The following is a 25,662-nucleotide window of genomic DNA, read 5'->3' on the forward strand; positions in this document are numbered from 1 at the left end:
ACTGTTACTACATTACAGCTCTACCCTGGCCTTTCCCATTCTTTTTTTTTTTGCTTTTTTTTTTGCTTTTTTTTTGCTTGGCACACATTTAGCGTGTGCGGTCGGAACTGGCGGGTTCGAGACTTGTCCCAGACATCCACCCCTAGCCTGGACCCCTAGCTGGGGCCTCCACGGCCCTCTCAGCCCCTAGGAATCCATCCCCAGTTCCCCTCCCCCACCGCGGGAGGGCGTGTTAGGGAGCCGCTTAGGCAGGCAACGATTGCACCATCCACGGTTTGAAAAGGAAGTGGAGGAAGCTCAGGCAGGAAAATCGTGCATCCCAAACGCCGAGCCCCCAGCAGCCAGGCCCGTAAGCCTGCAGCGCTCCTTCAACCGCTACTCCCAGGGCTCCTTCAACCACTACTCCCAGGGCTCCGATCCCTTGCCTTCCTTCCCCTCCCCAGCCCAACTCTTTGCTGGGTACTGGCCCTTTTAGAAGCTGTCACGGTGGCGCTGTTGGCCCCGCCCGGCGGGGAGGGCCAAGAAGGAGGGGAGGGGTTGCTGGTGGCTGAAGCTGGGGGTGGGGGTGTGTGTGGGGGGGTGGTCTGGGTCTATTTTTAGCTTCGGGTCGAGTCACGTGACGGCAGTGACGTCTCGAATGTTGTTGTTGGTGGCGGCGGCGAGCGGAGCCGGAGGAGCCGCCGCAAAGATGGAGGAGCCGTCGAGGAGGTGCTGCCGCTGCTGCCGCCGCCGCTGCTGCCGCCGCCGCCCGCGAAGCCGGAGCTCGAGCCGCAGGGGGTGAGCGCGCCCCACCAGCCCCGATCCCATCTCCCCCAGGCTCCCCGGACTCGACGCGGCGCCCCCTCCTCCCGCCGTCGCTGCCCGCGGGCTCCCCGAGCGCGCGTCGCGCTCCGCGCCCCCCTTCCTCCCTCCCGGCGCCCGGGTGCCAGTAGGCTCCCCCCGGGAGCATCGCCAGCCGGTAGCCGGGCCTCTGGGTTACTGCGCGCGCCCCTCCCCGCCCCTCCCAGGCAGGGGCGCCTTCCCTGCAGGTAAGGGAGGGGCCCGTCTTCCCGCTACCTACACCCCCAGATGGCCGGGAGACCGGCCGGGGATGTCTGATTTGCCCTCTCCCGGGAGGCGCGTGGTGCGTTGCAGGGCGTTTTGAGCCCTGCACCCGGATTCTGTGCAAAGCCCTCTTCGCTGGACACCCTTTCTTGGTACTCTGAGATGAGGGGCGCTGCCCACCCCACAGCGCTTCTAGCCATACCTCAGAACGCATCCTTGATTTTGTGTCCTTGACATCCGTGCTTGAGGAGGGGGCCTGCGGGCCCACCTCACTTCTCTCTCCCATTATTCTCACCCCCTCCCCCGTGAGGCGTTACTGCGTTTGTTCCCACCCTCTTCTCCCGTCTGACACCCTGGAGCCAGAGAGAGAGAGCTAGGAGATGAAAGCTGCCCCCCTTGTTGTCTGGGGTGGAGGCCCCCCATTTTTCATCCTGGGTCTGTATCTCACAGAGAGAGGGACACTGCCTGTGCCTTTCAACTTGGGTAGGCTGCTTCCCCACCCCACCCTTCCCTGGGCCCCTGGGGAAGATGAGAATTGGCTGGGTGATAAGTAATTAATCTGGGAGTCTGGTTGTGGGGAGAGAAGAGGGGAAGGTGGGAGCACCCCGTTTGGGGGAGGAGGTGACCACCTGATATCCCCCGTTGGCCTTCTGAGATGAGGTGTGTCCCTAAAGAGGAAGGGTAGCAGCTGCAGTTGCTCTTGGGGGTGCTCAAGAGACCCACCGCTCTGACAGTGACCACTGTGCTTCTGGGGCCTGGAATGAGCTTTGGCGACTGGGGGTGATGATGGTGGTGACTGGGTTCAGGGTCCAACTGGGAGGGAAGGATGGAGCAGACCATAGGAACAAAAGGAGGCAGGGGGTGGGAGATCAGGAGTCGTAGCCAGAAGGACCCATGACCAGACTGCTTTGCAGGACTGGAGCCTGGAGCTGGGTTCTGCCCTGGGCCTCCTCAGGTTCAGAGGATGTAGGCAGGGAGGGTCCTCAGTTCGAGTTCCAGGCAACAGGGGCCCTGAGCCTATGCTGGCTGTTTAGGCGCTGGGTTGGGCTGGGCTGGGCTGGGGATGGTGGGTGAGCCATGTTGGGGGCTGCCTGCTTCTTCATTTCAGTCTTCCTTCCTTCCTCTTCCTCTTAAACACAAAGCTTGGGGAGCCCTTAGTTTGCCTCCTGCCCCGTCTCTTGAATCCTCTCTTTGCTCTATCTCCCCTTGGACTTGGATCTGGGCTATGTCCAGACAAGGCAGGGTGGGCGTCTCTGAGTTAGAGGGGTGGGCCCCTAGCGTCTCCACTGTATGCCGGGAATGTATGCCTGCCAGGGGCCAGAGAGACATACCAGGTGCAGTTTACTTGGGGGCAAGGATGGAGGACATGTTAGCTCTGTGCCAGCCTCCCCTTCCCAATATATCTTCCTCTGTGGCTGGATGGAGTAATCTGGGGGGGGGAGGGCAGCACTATCACATGCCCCACCCACTCTAAGTAGCTGCAGAGACAAAGGTTTGCATTCCCTTCCCTAGGGGTGGCATCTTAGCTGTGTGTTTAGAAATGGGGGCTGGGGCTGGGGGGTGGTGGTGTGGGGCGGGGAGTTTGTGTTTCTGCAGGGGGGAGGGGGCATCAGCTATAGGAGCTGGGGGGAGTGCAGTTGGTGCCGAAGTACCAGCTGCTCTTTAATAATTAATTCTTCCTACTCACATCCCTTTGAGGAGGGATGTCTGGAACACGGCATCAGGCTCAGCCAGCCTGCTGGAGGACGCACTTCTGTTGGTGGGGGGTGGGGGAGAGACGGCGAGGGGGTGCGGTTCTTGGCATTTTTGGAGCACTGTTGCTTGCTCATGAATGAAAACCTGATGCAGCCCGTGAGGGGGCCTATTGTAGCCGACTTTGGCTAATTAAACTTTCTCTGCCTTTCTTCTCCCCCACCCCACCTCACCCCAGCCTCGGCCCCAGCCGTTTCTTGGATGGGGACTCTGTCTGGTAGTGCTGGTGAGGGGGTACCGTTCTGCGTGAGGTTTTAGGGCAAACAGACGCGGTCTTCTGCCCTTTGCCTCCGTCTTGCCCCTCCCTCCCCTCTCACCCCCCCCCCACCCTTTTTCTTTTTCTAGAAATAGCAGCCTCGTCCATCTGGCTTGTGCAGATGCCTGGAGCTGCGTCTGAGCAGACAAACAGAGATGGGCCGATTGCAAAAATGAATTTGTCAGCCTGGTGCCTTTTTTCCTCCCCTGTTGCCCTCCCCCCTCCGTTAGTTTGGGCCCTAGACATCCAAGTCAGCCATCCCTCCTGGCTCTGATGTCTGCAGGCTTCTGGTGGGCCAGCTTGGGGGAAGGCACACGGCGATGCAAGCTTTTGGAGGCTGGGGAAAGCGATCAGCCGTGGCCACGGTCAGGAGGGGTCAAGATGAGAGTTCCTTTGTGCCTTGGGATGGGATGTCTGGGCTCGTAGCTTTCTGATGACGTCTTTGGGGCACATCTCATATCGTGAGCAGTCTCAGGCTCACAGGATTTGGTTCAGACAGCTCACCTGGCTGCCTTGACCTGGGGACAGGTCCCCAGCCTCAGTGCTCAGGACTTGCGCCTGCCTCTAGCAGGGCTGGAGCTGGTGTGTTGGCAGAGCGGCTACCTGGTGGTGCTGGAGTTCAGCTTCCTTGAGGGACAAGGTACCTGCAGGGCAGCACTGTGAACTTCTGGCCTTTGAGGCGTTGCGTCCTCCTCATGTCCCTCACTTGTCTGCCCTTCTGCCACCCTCTGCCAGAGCTTTTATTGCTCGTGAATGGAGCGCGGGCTATTCCCCTAGGGTTTTTGCCTTTCCTCCCCCGGCTTAGCCATGAGCTTGTAGGGTGAGATGCAGCCCTGGCTGGAGGTGGGAAGTGGGTTTGGATCCTGGAGTGGGACAGAGGTCTGACTGGAAGAGAGAGTTCTCAGGGGATGGGGCCAGGGCCCTGGGTCTGCCTACTTGTGATGTCACGGAAGCCAGGCTGCTCACTGGTTTGGCAGCAAAGTGCCAGGAGCCACACAGCCCTTGGTCCCTGACTGCCCACCAAGACCTTCCTACAACAAATGGTCAGCAGTGAGTTTCTCTGGCCGAGGAGGCACCCAACAGCTCAGGTTTTAACCGTAAAGCTGCCCTTTCCCTTTGCATGGCCCTCCTTAGTCCAAAATCTCCACCTGTCCTGTCTGTCCTGATTAGACCGTGAATGCTGCTTTGTTTCCCAGGGAGGCTTGATGGGGGTGTTGGCAGACACTCTCCACAGGTGGATGGGGGTCCGGGGTCCTGCTGCATCCTGCAGGGTGGGCAGGAGTGCAGCCTAACAGAGTCCTGAGCCCCTTGGGAGTTCTAGGACCCCCCCCCCTTCCTCTTCTCCCCAGGGGGTGAGGAAGATGGGGGCTCAGGGCAGATCTTAACGCAGATTGTGTACCATGGAGGCTCTGCCCCTCCTGAGTGCCCTGTTGCTGAGGTTCCTTTCACTAAGGAGATGGGCTGGGGCACTCGGGCTGCTGGGAATCGTGGGAATTTCTGAACCTGTGTTCCCCAGCCCATGGGAAAGGGTGTGAGCAGGGCTGGACGCCAGCCCCGGGGTGGGCATGGGCTGAGCTGTCTGCCCACGCGGGCCCTGCCAGGGCACCAACAAGCCCACCTGCCGCCTTCCTGAGCTTGGCCCTGGTCCTGCGCAGCCTCTTTTGTCCTTGCCCCACACCTGTACCTGCTGGGAGCAGTTCAGCCCCTTCTCTCTGCCTCCTACCCCCTCCCCATCTGAGTGCACCTTTCTCCAGCTACAGAGTCCAAACCTAGGGGGCAGCAGGCCTAGGAGGACTTGAGGTCTTCCTACTCTGTGCATGGCATACGTGTGTGCATGTCTGTGTGTATGTTCCTGTGTCCCTGCCGTGGCTGACTCCTGCGCTCCTCGGCTCCAAATGGACCCCACGCCTGGCGATCCTTGAGAATGCAGAGCTTACCGAGAATTTATCCTGCCAGGAGGTGGGCTGTCCTGGGCTGGAGCTGAGTGTCTCTTCCTAGTTTGGGGAGCAGAGTTAGGGTTTAAATCTCAGCCTCATCGATCGCTTCCAGCTACCTCGATTTCACTGGGTGTTGGAGGGCCTGCCTTCATCTGGAAGAAAACGAATGAGATCGTGTCTAGGGTGGATCGTGGACTGTTTAGGGATGGGCCCAGGTGGGTGCGTGTGTAGTGTCTGAGGCTTGAGGACTAGCTGTGGGGCTGGAGCGAGGTGGGGAGCTGGAGAGGTGGGGACAGGTTGGCAAACTCATGGTCCTGCAATACGGGGACATCCTCTCTTACTGTATTGGCCTCAGCAGATGTACTGCTGGGCCTTTTGGTGCCTTTGTACAAACTGGAAAACGGCGTCCCTTATTCTGGGTGGATTTAGCCTGTGTAGCTTGGCAGGCAGAGCAAAGGCTGGATTTCAGACCTCGTTGCACAGGGCACAACCTATACAACACACACAAGGCCCTGGGCTTGGGCCTTGGACCCCCAGTCCAGAGGGCACCGGATGTGGGATGAATGTCTCTGTCTTTCGAAATTCTTGGAAACAGCATGGTTAATGGGTAGAGGAAAAGCAATTGTTGCCCTCTTTTTTCTGACCTGTTGTTGAATGGGGGAGACCAAGACAGAAGCACATCACGTTTCCAGAGTTGGGTGGCACAAGGATCAGGGAGTAGGGAGAAGATGAGAGTCCCACCTCAGGCTGCTGGGGCTGGGATACCAGTCTCTCCCTTAAGTTCTGCGAGGGGCTCCAGGTCAGCCCTGCGTCTCCCCGCTGCCCTGGACAGAGTTCAGAAGCACTTTCCCTGCACTTTCTCCTTTGGTGAGCACCATCTCCCACGTCAGGCACCCTTGGGAGTCTGTGAGGTCTCCCCACCTGGCAGTGGACATTGTCACCTAAAAAAAGAATTTTGTTGTGGCTACTGTAGCCATTTCCCTTCCCTTGAGGGCTGACGTCCTCACCAATTAGAAAGAGAAGAAACCAGGGTCTGGTCCAGTTCTGTGCCCCTGGGCCCGTGGCCCTCCCTCTCTTCCCTAGGTGTAACTGACAAGCTCCAAGGTCTCCTTCGACTCTCAGATTCCAGAGTTGGGGACCTCTAACCCTGCTCCATCTCTCCCCAGGGATGCCGTTCTGAGTGCCTGACTGCCTCGCCCCGAAGGATGGCCTCGGATGGGCGTTAGAGGCACAGCGGCCCCGGGCTCCTGTCCCGTCCGTCTGTCTGTTATCGTCTGTCTCTCTTGACATCACCGCAGCTCCACCCCCTCCCGTCCCAGCCCCCAACGCCAGCTTCCTGCGGGCCCAGAGCCGGCATGAACTCTCCCACCGAGTCGGGTAAGAGCTGGGAGGCTGGAGAAGGCACCTGGGGTGGCTTTGGATGTAATGGGCTGTATGGGTATCCAGCCCAGGCCAGCTGCCCTTCAGGGTCTGAGCCGTAAGGGAACAAGGGGTCAGGAGTGGAGAAGCATCGTGAGAAAAGGACAGAGGCAAACCCAAAGTGATTGACCATGGGGTAGACCTGAGACTGATGGGTTGACGGTCCAGCCTGGCCCTGGGAGGGCATGGGTTCAACTCTGTCCCCAGGCCTGCCCTCTGAACTCGGGGGCCTTCAATTCCGTGCCACCCTGCCCTGTTCACCAAGACAGGCAGGGCTGAGGGGAATGTGTGCCCCTGAACCTCTGCAGGCGGTGCGGGGATGATGTTGGAAGAAGGTCCCTATGATAGCTGAACGTCCAGCTTCCTTTTCTGTGGTGGTGTCCTCTCTTCCTGGTGGACTGTTTCTCTGTGTTCCATACTTTATTCTTACTGGAGCTTTGCAGGGCCTTCAGCCTTAGCCTATGTTGGGATATGTGGTATTGGGGTGGGCGTGCAGTGACGTGTTGGCGGAGGAGACTCGGCTCTCTCCTTTGAGTCCAGGTAGACATGCCCTGGACATGGGAGAGTCCTAATTCGGGGTCTCTGAGGTTTCTTATTCCCCTCTGCTCGTGGGAGCCTGCCTGGTGCTTCCAGAAATAGTCTGTGGGTGGGACTCCAGGCAGCTTTGTGTACGGGTGGGTCTGGGTTCGTGCCCGTGAGGATGTGTCCAAATGGCCTGAGCTGGACCCTCAGGAGCGTCACAAGGGGGTCTTGGGTCAGTGCGGTCAGAGTAATAACTGCCTTCCCTCCTTGGCTGTCTCCTTCTGCACAGACTTAAAGGATCAGAGTCCATCTTGCTCAACTTTAACCCCCCCCCCCCACAGGCCATCCGGTCACTTAACATCTTTTTCTGTAGGGGTGGGAGCTATTTCTCCTTCTTTAGAGATAGGGAAACTAGGGCCTAGAGACCAAAACCCACTTGCAGGATGGTACTGAAGCAGCAGCAGGGAGGCATGCAGGCCCCTTCGCCTCTCGTTCCCTGTCCTTGTCACTGTGCTGAATCTCATGCTTCCTGTTGTGAGGATCCCCTGCTGGCGACCTGTGGCCCTGACCACGGCCCCAGGGCTTCCAGCAGATTCGATTCAGGGAAGCCGAAGCTGGCGGGATTGCTTGGCTTTGGTCAAGGCTGTGCCCCCTCCCCTTTCCCTTTCCAGCATGACATACCCCGGGCACAGAGAGAGTAGAGAGCCAGCTGGAGGAGGCTGGGCTCCTGAGACTTACCAGGTCAGCTTTGCCGATGGGCCCCCTCCTGCAGGGTCTGTGGCTCCCCCTCAGGTCCTCCCGCCTCTGCCTGCCTCTATTCCCCCTGCAGGGGCTGTGCCAGGTGTTAGACGTGGAGAGGTCTGTGTGACTCTGGTGCTGGAGGGGGGCTGCCCTGACTTCCTGCTTCCTCCTCTGAGGTGGGGCTGGCGAAGGGAAGGAGAGGCCTGGTGGGTTCTCATCAACCCCTCGGCCATCTCAGCTGGACACTGCCCCTTGCAGGGTCAGTTGTGCCCGGCAGGGGTGCCAACCGCTCCCTTCCTCTGAGCTACTATGCTGACCTGTCCAGGAGCCACTTCCAGTCACACCGGGCCTGGGGTCTAACCCTTGGCCAAGGGAACAGGAGCCTCCCAGAGGCATCCGTTGGTGGCGTGGGGAGGACGTCTTCCAGCTTTGGGATTTTCTTCCCTTACAGTGAAAGGCTGAGGTAATCAGCCTCAGATAGATCAGGTCAGTGGGTTGCCTTTCCACATGCAGGTGGTCCGAGTCCCCCCTTGTAGCCACTGGTGCCAGGGCTGGCAGGGGCTGGAGGTATCCATCTGCGCTGAGCGGGGCCAGGAGGGGCCTCCAGAGTGGGGCCTGTGGAATTGGCCGTGCCTCCTGGCTGGCTTTCCCGCTCCCCCCAGCAGGGGGAGATGCCGTCTTCTCGTGTTCAGGAAGGAGGGAGAAAGAGAGGGGGCCAGAGATTGGGAAGCTGGTTTTAGGACTGTGGCCAGACCTCAGAGCTGGGATCGTCGTCATTGTTCAGGGCAGCGCCCTGAAGTCTTTCCCACCGAGTTTTCCTGGGGCTCCGGGCCTGGCTCTCCCGCTTGTGGAGTTCCAGCTGCTCTGGCCCAGGGAGAGGGCCAGCCTCCACACAGCCTCCCCCTTCGAGGGGCCCAGCATCTGCCATTCCCAGAGCTCAGGGTGGCATCTGGGCTGGGGCTGCGGGTGTCCGGCGCCTGGCAGAAGCCTGGAAACCACATGCTTGGACTCCACGGAAGTCAAATGAAACCACGAATTGTAGCTGGATGTCCACATCCCGGGTAGACACCTCACAGGGCGCCCCAGGAAGAGCATGAGGCTGTGGGGCTGGGGATAGAGGTGGGGATGAGAACGGTTAGTACCCGGGGCCTGGGTGCCCCGGCCCCTGAGCACCTCCCACCCCGTCCCGAGACTCACTTCTCTCTCCTTAGGGCGCAGAACGGCAGGCCTGGGTGAGGGGCAGTTTCCCTCCATTTCTCTCAGTGCAGGAACTTCCCTGTTTGGAAAAGAAAAATAGAAGATGGTCCATCCCGGCCTTCATAGCAAACAAGTTAGTAAGAGAGCACATTCCGGGTGAGGGGTGGCAGGTAGAGATTTGGAGAGGTTTACTTCTGGGGCTCGCCCGTCCTCCCCAGGGAGTGGGAGCTGATCCAGTTACCTCTGGGCCGGGCCGAGGGCCAGCGTTTGACCTGATTTGCCTCTCCTGCAGTCTCGGGAGTACAGGCAGAGCCGCTGATGGGCTGCCCGCTTCCCTGAGGAGGCCACTGCCCGGGGGCTGGCTTCTCTTCAGGCAACGGGGGACTTGAGGAGCGAGGCTTTATTTTCATTTCTGCTCCCCTTAGTGGGACTGAAGGACTGACAGACTGTGCCCCTGGCCAGCCTGGGCCCACTCTGGTGCCCGCCCTGTCCTCCATGCTGTTGCCCAGAGGAGAGGGCAAGGGTGAGGCTCGAGCCAGTCTGTGGGGCGACAGGGCCCCAGGAGAGAAGGTGGCCAGGTTCCTTAGCCCCAGCTTGGGAGGGAGAGAAGCTTCATGACAACACCTGCTGGCCCAGCACCTCCCAGCTCGCTGCACACTTTCTCTCCTTCCCTTTCCTGGCTGCCCCCTCCTTTCTGGGTGACCAGAGAAACTGGGGCATAGGCGTGGGGTGGAGCCAGGAACCTCGGCGTCCCGCCTCCCAGCCTTGGGCTCTGCCTCTGAGCCCCCAGGGAAGGCGGAGAAAGTGGGTCAGAGTCGGCGTGGGGCGGGGGGTCTGGGAAGTGGACTCTGGTGTCCCTTCTCCACTTAGATGCCCCCCTGGCACACCTCTGTGCTCACTGTAGATCAGGATCTGCCCCACTCTCCCCTCCCCTGTCCCATCATTCCAGAGGGATTGAAGGCTTAGCACGGGACGTCCGGAGGAGGCAGGGTCAACCCTGAGGGGATGTGCAAGATGCCAAAGTAGGTGTTCACATTTTTCCCAGACTTGGTCTCAAATGAGAGGGTTCAGCCAGCACCTAGCATGGGACCTGGCGCATGGCAGCTCCTGGGCGATGCTGACGGGCTCCAGCATGACTGGGCTGCAAGGGCAGGAGAGATCCGGAGGGCAGGCAGGCCCTGTATCTCCAGGACCCCAGGGCAGCTGGCACCCCACACTCCATCTGGGGTGCTCCCCGGCCAGCCCTTGGCTTTTCTACTGTGCACAGAGCAGACTTTGCTTTTTTCTTTTCGGTCAGGCCCCCACTCCAGCCTCTTGAGCCCAGGAAGTGGGAGCCTTCGAGAGCTCAAGGAGCCACATTAGGTTCTCCTCCTCCAGGTTTAGAGGGTTAGGAGGCCTGAGCCCAGCCTTCAGGGGAGGGAGCAGAGTGAGCAAGGTCATTGCGGCACCAGGGAGGGGTCGGTGCCTGTTCCTAACGAGGCTCCTGTAACCCGCGCTTTGTGGGTGCTCTGTAAGGTTTGTGGGATGACACACGGGAGAGCTAGATGCGTGGGGGTGGAGAAGAGACGTGAACCACAAGGAGAGGGGCTGTGAAGCGAGAAGGATTGCGGTTAGACATCAGGAAGACTTTGTTGCATGACTTGAATCTCCGAAGAAAAAAAAAGACACTTGTCCCCATCCCAGGCCTCCTGTCTTCTTCCCCTGGAGGATTCTGGGAACTACACTGAGGATTGTCTGGCTGTGTCTGACACTTCACTTCCCACTTCAAGCTGTTACTGGAAGTCATAGTAGTGCTGGGAACTGCCCCGAGTCCCCAGCTCTGGCCACCTCTGGGCGCCCAGTCTCCTGGGTGCTCCCAGCTTTCCTAAACAGGGAGTTGTGTTTGCTTAGGTTTCTGACTGCTCCACGTTCTGGCGCCCCTGCTTTTGAGTCACTGTAACTGATGATTTCCTCTCTTCCAGAACAGGGCTGCCCTACCATACTCTCCTGTGCCTGGGGCAGGCAGAGAGAGTCAGGACAGGGCTAGCCAGCCCTTCTGGTTGCTTTCAGCGTGGGTGGGTGGAGTCCTGGCTGGGAGGGGCTGCTGCCCCCAGCTTTCTGGGTTCCCTTGAGTCTGCTGCCTGTCACCTGTTAAGGAGACCTTGACCTTCCCTTCCCTTGCTCTTGAGAGAGCCTGGTTGGCTAGGATGAGATTGGGGCAAGGGGTGCTGAGCAAAGTCCCCAGACCTACCCTGAAATGTCCACCGACTCCAGAGCCCTGTGGGGAGCATTGCTCCATCACCAGTTTTCTGGAGTCTGCCCTGGCTGAGAAGCTGAGGCTCCAGAGCTTTGTTTCGTTCCTGTTGACCTCCAACTCCCTCAACATACATCTTGCCAGCCAGTCTAGGGCCTGGGAAAGCCCACCTCTGCCCCTTACCCATCCACGTGATCCCCCCACCTGAGGGCAGGAGGCCCCTTTGCCATCCCCAGCTGGCAGGAGCCACAGCTACTGTGACCTTGGTTGGCCAGCTCCTCCTGGGCTCCCGACAGGAGGGTGAGGTCATCCAGTCCAGGGAGAGGACAGGTGTCCCTGGCTCCATGCCTAGAGTTGGGGGCAAAGGGGGCCAGGAGGGGGCTCCAAAATAGCCACTGTGACGTCAGGAAGGGGGAGGGGGACACAGACCCAGGAATAACCAGGCTATTAAAAGGCTCCAGTGAGGTCAGGGGGCCAAGTGGGAGGCACAACCTCAGGAGGAGGGATGGGCCAGCAGTGGGCTGGGTAGGCGGGTGTCACCAGTCCTCATGGCGCTCTAGCCTTAGGTGCCAGCAGGGCCCCAGGAGCCGGGGCTGCTCTGCCAGGCCTGGGGCTGGTGGCTGGTGGGGAAGGGCTGGATGCTGGCAGCCCCTTGACTCTTCCTGAAGGGGCTCCAGCCTCAAGTCTCTTCCTGCCTGGGAACTGGGGGTCATTATACCTGTTAATGGAAACCCTGGGGCAGCTTCGTGTGCTCCCTGTGCAGGAGGCAGTGGGCTGTGGTGGTTAGAGCTCAGACTTGAACTTCAGACATCCCAGACCTACCACTGAAACAGCTGTATGACCTAGGGTGAGCGACTTCATCTCTCTGTGCCTCGGTTTCCCCGTCTGCACCTCTCTTCTGAGGTCATCGTGCAGAATAAACGAGGTGATGTATGTGCTGCTCTTAGCATTACACCTGGCACACTGCCACAGGAAGAGCTACCTGTGCTCTGAGAACGGGCAGGTGCTCCCAGGTGCCCTTCCCTGGGTGGGGTGAGGCCCGTCCAGGAAGAGTCTCCCTGCCCCCTGGAAGGAAGCCGAGCAGCCTCTGGAGGTGACACCCCTAATGAGTAGGAGGGAGCTGCCCTTTAGCTGCCGCTCGGGGGTCTCCCTGCTGGTCTAGGGGGTGGGGGAGCCACCCCCCAACTCGGAAAGAGGGCAGAGATTAAATCAACTCCCATCCGTCGGCTGTTAGAGGGACTCCAGGGAAGATGCAAGTTTAGGCCAGGTGGCCCTGTCTGCCACCCTCTCCCAGACCCTTCCAGCTCCTTTACTTGCTCTGGATGGCGAGAGGGCAGATAGAGGAGGAAATCTGGCTTTTTGGTCTCTAGCCCCTCGCCTGCCAAGAGCAGCACCAGAGCTGCTCCCAGATGCGTGGGTATTCCAGCGTGTGCCCTTCCCCAGCGCAGGCTCTGGCCACCCGGCTCTGTGGCGTTGGCCCTGAATGCAGGCCCTCCCCTGTCCCCATCCCCCTGCCTGGCGCTTCCTCCTGGGGTGGAACGCGCCTCCCCCTCCCCCACTCGGGGCCTCCGCCAGGCCCGGGCTCCTGGCAGCCGGCCGGCGGCTCCCTGAGCATGCTCCATCTATTTATAGACAGGGCCCTCCCCCAACTGCTATTTCAGTCTCCTGCCAGCTGCCGGCGGCTCATTCGGGAAGGAGGAGCAGGGAGCCGGGCCCAGAGCTGTCACCCAGGGCTGGGAGGGAACGCAGAGAGCCCGCCTGCCTGCTCAGCTCCCCTTCCTGTCCCCTGAGTGCTCAGCCATACCCGCTTCTGGGAGCTCTGGAAGGGCCAGTGGTTGGATGCCCCTCTAGCAGGGAGCTGGGCCTGTGGCTCCGGGGCTCCTGGCTCCTCCTGCCGCCTGCAGTGCCCAGGCCGGATGAGGCACCTCCCCGCAGCACGGGTCCCAGCAGCAGTGGCCTGAGGGAGCCCCTGAGCAGCGAGGGCCCCGCCCAGCCACCTTCCCTTTGGCCGACTCCCGCCTCAGGCGGCCCCCTGCTGGGCATGCTGCTGGTGCCCAAGGCTCAGGGGCTTGTGGAGATGCTGCAGACCATCTATGAGACGGAATCCTGTTTCTCAGCAGATGGGATGCCAGGCCGGGAACCATCCTTGGAAATCCTGCCTCGGACCCCTCTACATGGCCTCCCTGTGGCAGGTAAGTGCCTCGGTGTCCCCGCCTGCCCTCTGCCATTGGGCATCCTTGTCTCTGGGGCTGAGCGTCTGGCTCCAAGTCTCACCCAGATGGGGTCCTGCTTGGATCTTCCTGGAGGTCTTTGTTGAGGATATGTGCAGTCAGGGGAGGTGTGCTTACCGAGATGGGCTTCCCTGCTCTCCCTGGGCCAAAACCTGCCCTCCCACCATGCCCTCCAGCGGCACTCTGCTGCATCTCTTCAGTCCCTTTGGCCTTAGGCAGGGTCGACATCAGCTGCTGGGGGCTGTGGATTACTAGAGGATCCTGGCCTAGTTGGCACCATGGTCAGAGGGGAGGAAGTGGGTCAGTGACCTGCCTCCAGGCTGTCTGCTCCCCGGGTCTGGACAAGGGAGGAACCCACGGCCCGGGTGTCCATAAGAATAAAGGCTACCCCCACTCCTCTGGCTGGGTTCTTAGGGTCAGAGGGTCCAGTGCAGTGATTTCTGCCAGTGCCCGGTCAGGAGTGCCCTGGGAATCACACACCTGGGGAGGAGGCTTGATGCAGTTGTGGTGGAGGTAGGCAGAGGCCGGCAGCTGGGATGTTGGGGGTCTTGGCTGCCTTGGCTTCTGGCTCCCCCATACCTCTCCTCCCCCCAAGCTTTGGTTTATTCTCAGCCCATGAGGATGAAGGAATGTTACTCAGGCTCACAGGGCTTGAGGACTCCCTAGCCCTCCCACCTTCTCAGCGGGGACCTTTTTGGCTCTTGGCTGGGGGTGGCGTCCCCCAGAGCCGGGCCACTCCTTCCCTCCCTCCCAGGAACCTGTTGGCAGCATCAGGCCTTCCTGGCACAGCCTCCCCACCAGGCCGGCACCACAAGATGCTTCCTCTAGGGAGGGGCCTGCTGGACCCATGCCCGCTTGGCCCCTCCTGGCAGTGGCTTGGCACTTGGGTGTGGGCGTCTGTGTATGTATGTACGGGGAGTCTTTGCCTCTGGATATGTGGGTGTGGGTCCCAGGCTTTGAACTGGAAGGTGGGAGCCGTGTGCCTGTGTAAGTGCCAGTGATTTGACTCTAAGCTGTCCAGGGATAAGGTTGCAGCTGGACTGGGATGTGTGAGAGGATGGAGGTTTGGGGAACATTTGGAAAAGCCTTCAAACCAAGCCTACCGTCTGCCTGAGCAGGGATGCCCATGTAGTCTCCTAAGGTCGCTGCATAACCCTGGGGACCAGCCCTGAGAGTGCCCGTGCAGGCCCCTGGGATGGGGGGGGGTGGAACCTTGGGGCCAGCCGTGCAGAGTCTCTGCACGGTCCCCTGGGAGGGGTGTAAACGCAGAGGGCCGTTCTAGCCCTGGTCTAGTGGAGCTCACAGCTCTAGCTAAAGACCTGCCTGCTCGCTCCTATCCTGAAGCCTCTGGGAGTCAAGGTGGTCCCTTGCCAAGCAAAGGGCTGACTGTGCAGAGCATCTGCCTGGGGGGTGGTTCTGCCCCATTCGGCAGATGCCATAGCAGCCCACCCATCCTGTCCCCGCTGCCCCTTGCCTCCCAGAAGCAGTTGGCGCTTGGCCTGAAGTTTCCTCCTCAGCACGTTCTCTCATCCTCTTTCTAGTTGGGCCCCAGAGTCCTTGCGGGCTGGAACCCTGCTGATCCCATCACTTCCCTAAGGCTCCCTGTCCCTGCATAGACCCCCCCAGCCAGTCCCTCCCCCCACCCCCCACCCCGACACATGCACACTGCCTAGCCTTCTGAGCGGTGGCGTGGTCCATGCTGGCAGGAGGGAGGCGTGAGTCACCTCAGCGGCTCGGGGAGAGGGCTAAGAATGTTCCCCCTGCGCAGCTCTGATGCTGTGTCTGTGACGCGGCTGGGGACAGATATAGGCCTGGAGCTCGGCTGCCTTGTTTTTTTTTTTTGGACTCTGGAATGTAAATAGATGTTTCAAATAGAAACGCTTTAACCTTTGGGTTAAAAAAAAATCCACCCCGGATAAACACGGCCATGAGGGCCAGGCAGCCTGGTGTTCCCCCCCAACCCTCCCCCGCCACCTCCTCTCTCCATCTCTTGATCAGTCTCCAGACAGGATGCAAAAGCCTGTGGCTAAAAAAGCAGGTGTCCAGGGACGCTTCTTGGGCCGTGTGTGTTGCCAGGCCTCCCCAGCCGGAGGGTTTGTGGAAAAGGGGCTTTGCACGGTGGGTGTCTGCCCTGAACTCGCTGCCCGCTCCAGCAGTAAGTCTTTGGAGCCCTATTTTAGGGGCATCCTTGGCTCTCTGGACTGTCTTGTGCGCACTTAGCACAGTGCCTGGCACATGGATGAATGAATGTTGCTTGAGGGGACTGGCATCCAGGGTTCACAGCAGGATTCCTGGGCTCTATTCTGGGGCTTGGCCCTCTAGGTGAATAGACAGATATGGTAAGTTGCCCTGGTGGGTGAGCCAGAGTCTTGGCAGGCGAGCCCACGAAGGATGTGGGGTGCTCTCCTCTGTTCCTGCTTGAGGACGGGGACAAAACACAGCTTCTGCTAGTGCCGTCAGGTCTTCCTTGATAGATGGGGTCTCTGCCTGGCTCCTCCCGCAACAGCCCAGCACACAGTGGACACCCCTCTCGTACAGGCTCGGTCCCAGCTCGGGGAGCCCAGGAGCTTGAACTCTGGTGAGGGTTTCCCAGGGATGCAGTGCTGGGGGATCCCCTGCCTCCCTTCTGTTGGGCCTTGGATTTCCTTCTGGCCTGGACTGGGCAGCGCGCTGCTGCTTGGGCAACGTGTAGGATGTTAAAAGCAGGCGTGGAGGAGGAGTCTTCTTTCCCCAGTGAGGGAGGGTGTGAATCCCGCTTATGCCAGGAAGGGATGCTATGGAAGTGCCTTGGGGTTTGGTTTTGGTATTGAGGTTTCCCCCTGGATATTCTTATTCACGTTCTTCATACCATTCCAAGCTTGGCTAGGTAGGTGGGTGTGTAGGCATAGGGGTGTGGGTAGGTCGGAAGTGCGAGACTGGGGTGGGAGGGGAATTAATATTATAATCTACTAAATGATGGGTATTAGGGTGCTTTTCTTACCTTATCTCCCTCGGAAAGGTATTAATAGCTATGTTTTACAATTGAGGAGGATCTGAGAAGTTAAGGAACTTGCGCAAGGTCCCAGAGTAAATGACGGCTGGGCTTCCGACTCAGGGCTTTGTGTAGGGCGACGTCTAAGCCATACAAGAGCTTCCCTGTACAAATGTCTTAAAGGCGGCCCTTCTTCCAGGTGGCTGTATCCTCAAGCCAGAGTGCATGGCTTAGCACTGGGAGCATGGGCTAGACCTCAGCCCCCAACTTGCCCCTTCAGTTGGGTGCCCTTGTGCAGTACACAGCCTGCACAACCTTATGTGGTGGGTCTGCCTTTGTTGCTTCCAAAGTTTGTGCTCCTCGACAAGAGAGACCATTCTGGTCTTGGGGGGCTCCTGAGGTTTCTGGGAGGAGACTGTTTTCTACCAATACTGGGGCCGCTGGATCAGCTGTTTCCCTCCCTGTAGGGATTTCGGCCCAAGGCGGGAGAAGCGGGCTCAGGAACAAAGTTGAACACCCTGTCCCATTCAGACAGCCTCCCCTGCCCCCATCCCCCCTACCCCATCCCCTCTTCTTGTTTTTGAGACCCTCAGCTGTCCCTTCCCTGCTGCACAGCTGCCAGACAGGAAATCAGATTAACCGTGTCCACGCACACAGCTGTAACAGCTGTCAGGTTGGCAGCAGAAATGCCGCCAGCGGGGGACACTGTGAGAAAGTAGTTCTCAAACTTTCCGTTGCCACAGAGTTACCGAGGGGAGCTATTAATATGCGGATTCCCAAGCCTTACCCCCCCACCCCAAGGTTCGGATTCCGTAGGGCAGCCCAGGAACCGGCATTTTTAACACATCTCAGATGATTTTGATGTGAGTAGGCTTAGACCATGCTTGGAGTATGGGCAGGGGTCCTATGGACAGGGGTCATGGAGCCTAGCAGCCTGCCCGTGGATGTCACCAGTCTCCCTAGAAGGCCTTGATGGGCTTTGGGACTCTTGGGAGAAGGCCAGCTGCAGAGGGAGGGAGGCTGTTGCCTCAGTCAAATTCAAATCCAGCTCCCAGCAGCCTGGCAGTCTGGAGACGGAGGATGTCTTAAGACACTGGGGAGCAGGTGTCTAAATCCCAGCGGGGCAGGGGATTATGACAAGTGGCCAGGGGGACAGGGCACTCTGCTGGACGCTCCGGGCTGGGCTGTGTTTGGGGAGTAGTGCAGGCAGAGCTCCTGCCCTGGAGCCCCTGCTGTCTACCCCAGGTGTGGAGCGAGCAGTCCCGGCGACATCTGCAGACTTTGAATGGTTAGTGTGCCTTTTAATTGCCTCTAGCTCAGTGCCCAAGTGTTTCCTGGAAATGGCTGGGCTGGGAGAAGTGAGTCTGCTTCTCCTCCAGAGAGCTGCTCAAGACCAGTGACTAACTCTGTTTTTGCCGGTGAGAGATGCTTTGTGCCTTCCGCCAGGGCTCTGCATCCCTTAAGCGTAAGGTCCTTGAGAGGCACAGTCTACCTCAAGGTTTCTGGGGGTTCCGTTCACTTGGCCCCCTTTTCCCCTGCACTCCTGGCTCTGGGGTTCTGGGGCCAACCAGGTCTCCCATCTAGATCCCTGGATCCTTCATACGGAGTTTGTCTCCCTGCTGTCATTAAGTTCAGGAATAGCCTTCAAGATTTCTCCTGGGTTTTGGTGGGAGGCAAGAGAGAACCAGAAGACCCAGGGTTAAGCCCCGGATCCTCTGCCTCCTTTCCAGGTGACTTTGGATGAATTTCTTCCATCTCTGGCTTTGCTTTCCTCCTCTGTCAGCTGGGGGAGTTGAGTGGCTGATCCGGCTGGCACTCCCTTCAGTGACATTCTAAGTCTTTGACATCAGTTTCACGTTGCTTCCGCCTAAGAGGGGCTTCGGGTCACCCGAGTCCTGGCCCCAGGTGGATGTAGAATGGTCCTGGGGAGAGGGGTGTTGCCTGCAGCAGGCACAGCGAAGTTAGATACCTGGAAAGGCTTTCTGACTGCCGGGAGCTGGGGCCCCAGAGCAGGGACCAAAGCTTGTGTTCACCTGTGTTAAGTAATGCTTTTAAGGGACTGAGGGATCCCACCGCTGTGGGCTGAGCCTCAGAGGACAGGGTGGCCCTTCTTGGAGCTAACAAGGCAGGGGAGGCCGGAGAGACAGGCTAGGAAGAGCTGCCATCGGGAGGAGGCTCTCCCCAGGGATGCCTCCTCCTGCGCTGGGATCCAGCTGCCGGCTGCTCCAGCTTGTGTGGGGCCCACTGGAAGGGCTTTGATTGGGACAGGACCACAGAGTGACCTTGGGACGGTCTGAAATGAGAGCGCTAAGAGGGCTTAGGCTTCACTAGACCGCCAGAGGGGTCCAGGACACACACAAATGTCAACCATTAATAGCCTCTACTAGTGCCTCCTGAGATTTTCCCAGGCTCTGCGCCAAGCCCCACTGCACGTGTTATCTCTCCGGAGCCCTAGCAGCTCTGGGAGGTGGGTGCTGTTCTTCCTCCCATTTCACAGATGCCCGCACGCAGCACAAGGAGGGGCTTGGTGTCTTGCCCTGGGAAGTGGCAGAGGCCGACTTGAACCCTGGTGTTCTCTTATTCCAGAGCCCTCGCTCTTAACCAATTACGTGATGTGTGTTGGCTTGCGCTGCATGGGGAGTTGGGAAAATTGCTAGGTGAGCGTCATCCCCAGCTCGCACATGTGGAGATACTGTCTGCATTGTGGTAGAACCTGTCGAGCCTAAATTGGCCTCCCTAGTCACGTAAGAGCCCAGAAATAGATCATGGGAAACCGTCCTTGGTGGGGAGGGGTCATCGGCGTCATGGGGAGGAGTGTGAAATGCTGTTCCCTGCCTCCTTCCAAAATCCCTCAAGGCCAGCAAGGGGACAAGAGCCTTTTCCCATTCTCCAGAGGAACAGAACGAGGTCATTTGACATTTAAGGAAGCTGCTGACACCCCAGACTGCTGAGGGAGCTCCGGAGGGCCTGGGTGCTGGTGGAAGGCACTGCCCTCTAGGGTGGGCTGCCAGCCTGCTGCCTCTCCAGAGGGGCCAGGCTGGCTCTTGCTGAGCACCCGGGATGCCCCGCACTGGAGTTAGCACTGCATAGGTTAGTGTTCAGACGGCGCCCGCCTGAGCTGGGAGCCAGGACACCTGGGTTTGAGTCCCTGAGAGGCTTGGTTTCCTTGCCTGTGACACGAGGCAGCTGAAGCAGATGGTCCCTCCCCTTTCTCTCTCTTCGCTCTTGTTGTTGGGGGTAGCTCTTCAGATCCAGGCCTTATCTGCAGAGGCCTCATTTTCATCCTGTGTAGACATTCCAAACCGCTTAATACACCCCTCCCTCAAACTCTATGTACCCTGGCTCCCCTCCTCCCCCCAGCCTTCTGTGGCTGGTGGCTTCTGGGAGCAGGGTCTTTTTAGAGCCAATTGTTAAGCTGCTTAGGTCTGTCAGGTCAGTCTACCCACTCTGGTGCTTCTGCAGGGGGAACTCAAGGTACCATTTCCTTGCTGCTAGGGTTTGGGTCACAGGGATACTGGAGTTGGTGACTTCTCCAAGAGAAGGCTGGGAGCTGGGGCATGGCCTGTGCTGTGTTCAGAGCAAGGAGGAAGGCTTGACCTTGGTTTTTATTTTGAACCCTTTTCCCAAAGGTGCTGCTAAAAACCTGCTCTTGGTGTCCTAGAACCCCTTGTCTGCTCGGGGGGCAGTGTCCCTTTGCCTGGACACTCTCTTTTTAGTCTAAGTCTGTGCTGGCAGTCATCCCAGAGGTTACCCTGTCAGCACCTGCGTCATCCTTCCCCCCCCCCGGCCCCGCCCCCGCCCCAGGAGTCAGGATATCCCTGGCTGTACTGCCCAGAGAATCTGCTGTGGGAGCCCCCGCTGGGCTGATGGGGCAGTGGGGCTCATGGAGAGATCGGAAGCCCAGCTAGATGGGAAGGAAGTGTCACTAAAGTATTGCTGGCGCTGCTCAGTTGTTCCCATGAGCTGGGCAGAGCGGTCTGCTCTACGCCAGAGCCTGGTGTGTGCGGGGCCCTTCTGATGGCTGCCTACCCAGCTGCCTGGGCCGGGGCTTCTCCGGGGAGGCAGTGTTGGTTAGTCCTTCCGAAGGCTGGAGGACAGGATGCTCTTGCTGCCAGTTCCTAAGGCCACAGCTCCCAGGAGGCAGGGTCAGAGTCCCTGGAAGGGGAGGAGTATGGAGCGGGCAGACCTGAACCCTTCTGTCTGCCTCTGCAGGAGGTCCCTGGGTCAGTTACCGGCTTCCTCTCCACTTCTGCAGCTCTCTGTCAGGAGGAGCCCTGGGGTAGGATGCCGTGCCCTCCCATGTGACCCCTTCCCAGGCCTTTGCTGGCCAGAGTCCCCAGCCTGTCCTCCATCTACTTTCTTCCCTTTCCAGAGGTCCTGCCACCTTTTTCAGTCCACCAGGAGGCGGTCGAGAGCCTCCTCCTATCATGACACTCCCATTTCCCCTTCCAGGTGCTTGGTTCTCAAGGCAGCCACTACCACCTGCTCTGCTCATGCTAAGCTTGCAGAGGGCACAGATCCTCGAGGGGAGCAAGGCCAGCCACACTCTAGGTGTCATGCCCAGAAAACTGCATTTGGGGGGCTCTGTGCCTCCCCCCACCCTTTCCCTGACTCCAGCTGTCCAGCCGCAGCCCCTTCCATCTTGGATGGAGCTGGGCTACTACCTGCAGACCCACGGGCTGCTGCATCCTGTCCAGGCCCCACAGGGCCTGCAGATTAATATTCCCAGTTGCTCGTGCTTCCTGCTTGTGTGGGAACAAGGCTGTGTGGCAGAGCCTGCCGGCCGCCCCGCCACCTGCATACCAATGGGACTGAGGCCGCGACTGCAGCACAGGACCTAGCATCTCTGCCGCGGTGGCAGCAGTGGCAGCGGCTGTGCAGGAGCCCTGGTGGGAGAGTCCCCTCGCCTGAGCCCGTGCCCTCTCTGCAGGGCTCCTGCAAGGGAAGCCAGCACTGCTGGCGGCAGTTCCAGCCCAAGCAGGGTTATCTGCTGGGAGCCAGGAGCACTTGGACCCCTGCCCTTCCCTGGGCGGGCGGGCGGGCTGGCATCCGGCTCCCACAGCCCCGGCACTGCCGGGAGCAGCAGGTTGAAGCCTGTCCACCTTGGCTGAGTGATCAGAGTGCCGTGGGCCAAGCCAGCCTCGCCTAGGAACAGATAACACTGCGGCCAGCCCAGGACCTTGCTGAGTGTTTCCAGGGCTGGGGACACCTGAGGCTGGCTGCTGGGTCCTTGCTGCCACCCTACTTTTGCACCCTGGACAGGGCCGGCCACCTCCAGAAAGGGCCTCTGTCGTTTCCCAGGGCCTTTCCTCCTGGTGCTGGGGCAGGACATGGGTTAGGAGGGAAAGTGAGTGAGTGTGTGTGTGTGTGTGTAACCCCACCCTCCTGGTCACATCTGGCCACTCCTGCAGATGTGGCTCTGGCCTTGTGGCTGCAGAGTCGTCAGTGTGGCTGGCGGGCAAACCACAGAGGAATGTGCCCGGCAGTGCTGGGGGAAGAAGGGCTAATGGGGAGCATGAAAGATAACTCTGCTCAGGCCACCTTCCCTCTCCCATCTCCAATGGGTCCCAGGAGCCATGTTCAGCCATGAGGGTAGCATGGCCTTGGCCTTCAGCAGGCCTTGTCCCTGCCTTGGGGGGACACTTATTCAGTGCAGGCTCCCTGGAGAGATCCAGGCTCACAGACTGCAGTGGGTGTGGGAGCCTTTCTTAGCTCAGCCCTTAGCCCCCCTCCCGGCTCCCTCTCCACTCCTGATAAGAGATGGCAGTGGGGGCCTGGGCAGAGGCCTGCTCGCGAGGGCAGGGGACACCGGCAGCCATCAGGATGGTGGGGTCTTTCCTTCTGCAGGCCTGGGCTGGAGTGGGCCTCCTTGCCACCGGAAAGTCTGCCCAGCTCCCTGTGGCCTCCCTGGGCTGGAGTGGGGAAAGTGAGGGCTGTCTTTGGAGAAAGAAGTGGAAAAGAAACAAGACGGTCTGGCCCTGCCTCTCTCACTTCCTCCTTTCCAGGCAGTGGGTAGCTTGCCTTCCCTTTCCTGCAGGCGTCAGGAGGCTTTGTGGGGTGTGGGCTGGGCTTGGGGCTCCCTGCTGGCGTGGTGTTTGCCCAGTTGCCCTGGCAACCGTAGGGCAGTGGTGGAGAGTGACATTCAGTGACCAGAGGACATTATACAGGGATCAAGAGGTCGAGACCCATCTTTCCCATGAGCCCGTTGGAATCTTTTGCCACTTCCTGGGGCCCTTTGGTCCATGGTCCACATGGGGGCCTGGACGCAAGGTCTTGGGACCCAGCAGGTCCCTCCACCCCTTTCCTCGTTCTCCCTGGGACTGGAGTTCTGAGATCTCTGCCTTGGCTCCAGCCAGCCCCCCCTGCCATTACCCTTCTTCCTGTCTGATTCCCTTTCCTTTCCTGTCTCCTCCTCCCACCTCCTCCCTGCGCCTGCCCGCCCATTCTCTCTCTCTTCCCCCCTCCCCCCAGGCACAGCTGCTGTTTGGCTCACTCTATATATAGCGGCATTTTCAGGGTAATTACAATAAAACTGTTGAAAGGAGATAATCCAGCAAAGGAAGCGAGTCTGACTCCCAGCCCCCTCCTGTCCCTGGTTTGGTGCAGCCCTGCACCCCCCCTTTTCCTGCGGTCTCCTGCTCCCACCCCACCCCGTATTCCCATAGCCTCTCCTGCCTGCCCCATCTGCCCTAGCTGAGTGTGGGGCAGAGAAAAGGGGAACAGATAGGGATGCCCAGAGGCTCTCCACAGGCCTCTCCTGGGCTTAGTGAGGTCCCTGGCTGCTAGCCACGTTAGTTCTAGAACTAACGTCTGTGCCTCGGTTTCTCCTGTAGTATATAGGCCTCTTGGCGGGGATTGTGTGGTGTTGAGAGGTGGGGGAGGAGGCACAGGAAGGACGGTGGTTAAAAGTATAGGATTTGGGGCTTCCCTGGTGGCGCAGTGGTTGGGAGTCTGCCTGCCGACGCGGGGGACACGGGTTCGTGCCCCGGTCCGGGAAGATCCCACATGCCGCGGAGCGGCTGGGCCCGTGAGCCGTGGCCGCTGAGCCTGCGCGTCTGGAGCCTGTGCTCCGCAACGGGAGAGGCCACAACAGTGAGATGCCTGCGTACCACAAAAAAACAAACAAACAAACAAAAAAGTATAGGGTTTGGAATCACATCTTGGTTCATTGATCACCTGGCTGTATGTCTTTGGTCATGTTACTTACACCTCTCTAAACCTCAGTTTCCTTATCACTAAAGTAACTCACATAAAATGCCCAGTGGCCTTAACTATCAATGACGATATTCTTCGTTGAACACTCGTGATATTCCAGGTACCCTGCTTTGCTTATGCATGTTTTCTCTCTTTTTTCTTTTTTTAATAAATTTATTTATTTAATTTTGGCTGTGTTGGGTCTCCGTTGCTGCATGCGAGCTTTCTCTAGTTGCGGTGAGCAGGGGCTACTCTTCATTGCAGTGTGCGGGCTTCTCATTGCGGTGGCTTCTCTTGTTGCGGAGCACAGGCTCTAGGCACGCGGGCTTCAGTAGTTGTGGCGCACGGGCTTAGTTGCTCTGCGGCATGTGGGATTTTCCCGGACCAGGGCTCGAACCCGTGTGCCCTGCATCGACAGGTGGATTCTTAACCACTGCGCCACCAGGGAAGCCCTGCACGTTTTCTTAGTGAAGTTCATGGCTTCGATCTCATCTATTTAAGGCAGAAGGTTGTATCCACAGAGCAGAGGGATTTGACTCCCCCTCCCCCATTCTCTTTGGGTCTAGTAGTCCTGCCTGGTAGCTTTCTGGGCCCCAGGCATAGCAGCCAGGGCCCGGTGGGGTCTGGGATGGCCCACCGACCCCTTCCTGTCTCTTCTCCCCGCAGTGGAGGTGAAGCCGGTGCTGCCAGGAGCCATGCCCAGCTCCATGGGGGGCGGGGGAGGAGGCAGCCCCAGCCCTGTGGAGCTGCGGGGTGCGCTGGCAGGCCCCGTGGACCCCGCGCTGCGGGAGCAGCAGCTACAACAGGAGCTCCTGGCGCTCAAGCAGCAGCAGCAGCTGCAGAAGCAGCTCCTGTTCGCTGAGTTCCAGAAACAGCACGACCACCTGACCCGGCAGCATGAGGTCCAGCTGCAGAAGCACCTCAAGGTGAGCGAGGGAGGGCGCGGGGGTGGGGGGCCACCCAGACCTCTGACCCCCGCCCGGACCCGGCTCACCCAGCCTCGCTCCCCCTGCGCCCCTGCAGCAGCAGCAGGAGATGCTGGCAGCCAAGAGGCAGCAGGAGCTGGAGCAGCAGCGGCAGCGGGAGCAGCAACGGCAGGAGGAGCTGGAGAAGCAGCGGCTGGAGCAGCAGCTGCTCATCCTGCGAAACAAGGAGAAGAGCAAAGAGAGTAAGGCCTGGGGCCGCCCGGGGCCAGCTGGGACTCCTGCCCCGCCCCACGCCTCCCAGCTGTGGGGACCTGGCCCCAAGCTCCCGGGTCAGCTGTGCCCTGTCCCGCAGGTGCCATCGCCAGCACCGAGGTGAAGCTGAGGCTCCAGGAATTCCTCCTGTCGAAGTCAAAGGAGCCCACACCAGGCGGCCTCAACCATTCCCTCCCACAGCATCCCAAATGCTGGTAATGGCCCTCGGCAGGCACGGGTTGCACAGGTGTCCTGCTCAGGGGCTGCTTGGCTGCAGGATGGCAAGGGGCTCCTGGCCTGAAGCCATATAGGGGCCCTGTAACCTCTCCTAGGAGATGAGACTCCCACCCCTGTTTGTCTCCTCGCTGCCCTCCCCAGGATCCATTTCCTATCCCCATACGCAGCGGATGTTTCATAAATGTAGATTGCTGGGTGGCCGGTCCAGCTGCCTGGGTGATAACCTACATCTGTTTCCATCCCCTCCCTCCACCCTGCAGGGGAGCCCACCATGCTTCTTTGGACCAGAGTTCCCCTCCCCAGAGCGGCCCCCCTGGGACGCCTCCCTCCTACAAACTGCCTTTGCTTGGGCCCTACGACAGCCGTGATGACTTCCCCCTCCGCAAAACAGGTGAGTGAGTACAACCTGGCCTCCCAGGGTATGGGTGGCGGGGTGGGCAGAGGTGGGAATGTGGAGGGGCCAGGCTAGGCCGCAGGTGTGTCCGTTTGTGTGCGTGTGTCTGAGCCCCGGCTGCCTTCTCCCCAGCCTCCGAACCCAACTTAAAAGTACGTTCGAGGCTAAAGCAGAAGGTGGCCGAGCGGAGAAGCAGTCCCCTCCTGCGTCGCAAGGACGGGACTGTCATTAGCACCTTTAAGAAGAGAGCTGTTGAGATCACAGGTGCCGGGCCTGGAGGTGAGGGCTCCTCTCCTGTCCCTGTTCTGAGGGCCGGGGAGTGGGGGGTGGCTCCGAGCAGGCCCAGGTGACAGCCA

At 59.6% G+C, this 25,662-nt stretch overlaps 1 protein-coding gene and 1 long non-coding RNA gene across 9 annotated transcripts in view; one reads left to right on the top strand and one right to left on the bottom strand.

Moving 5' to 3' along the window:
- The first annotated feature begins 599 nt into the window (after nucleotides 1-599).
- HDAC5 (histone deacetylase 5) overlaps nucleotides 600-25,662 on the top strand; it is a 34,818-nt gene continuing 9,755 nt past the window's right edge. For 2 of the 8 annotated variants that reach the window (XM_033416876.2, XM_033416878.2), the window contains exons 1-6: nucleotides 12,761-13,293; nucleotides 24,164-24,423; nucleotides 24,521-24,665; nucleotides 24,776-24,890; nucleotides 25,173-25,303; nucleotides 25,439-25,585. In XM_033416876.2, coding sequence (XP_033272767.2) covers nucleotides 13,143-13,293; nucleotides 24,164-24,423; nucleotides 24,521-24,665; nucleotides 24,776-24,890; nucleotides 25,173-25,303; nucleotides 25,439-25,585 — 949 coding nt within the window. In that variant the 5' untranslated portion in view covers nucleotides 12,761-13,142. Of the gene's footprint in view, nucleotides 778-6,155; nucleotides 6,367-12,760; nucleotides 13,294-24,163; nucleotides 24,424-24,520; nucleotides 24,666-24,775; nucleotides 24,891-25,172; nucleotides 25,304-25,438; nucleotides 25,586-25,662 lie in introns of those variants that run through there. The other 6 variants (XM_033416881.2, XM_033416882.2, XM_004286002.2 and 3 more) reach the window with 6 other exon arrangements.
- Nucleotides 8,318-9,271, bottom strand: LOC117198854 (uncharacterized). The gene is made up of 3 exons (XR_004480105.2): nucleotides 9,110-9,271; nucleotides 8,869-8,947; nucleotides 8,318-8,778 (listed from the first exon to the last, which is right to left on the bottom strand). It is a non-coding gene; the product is annotated as an uncharacterized LOC117198854 (long non-coding RNA).

Source organism: Orcinus orca, chromosome 19, assembly GCF_937001465.1.
Source record: "Orcinus orca chromosome 19, mOrcOrc1.1, whole genome shotgun sequence".
NCBI classification, from domain to species: domain Eukaryota; kingdom Metazoa; phylum Chordata; class Mammalia; order Artiodactyla; family Delphinidae; genus Orcinus; species Orcinus orca.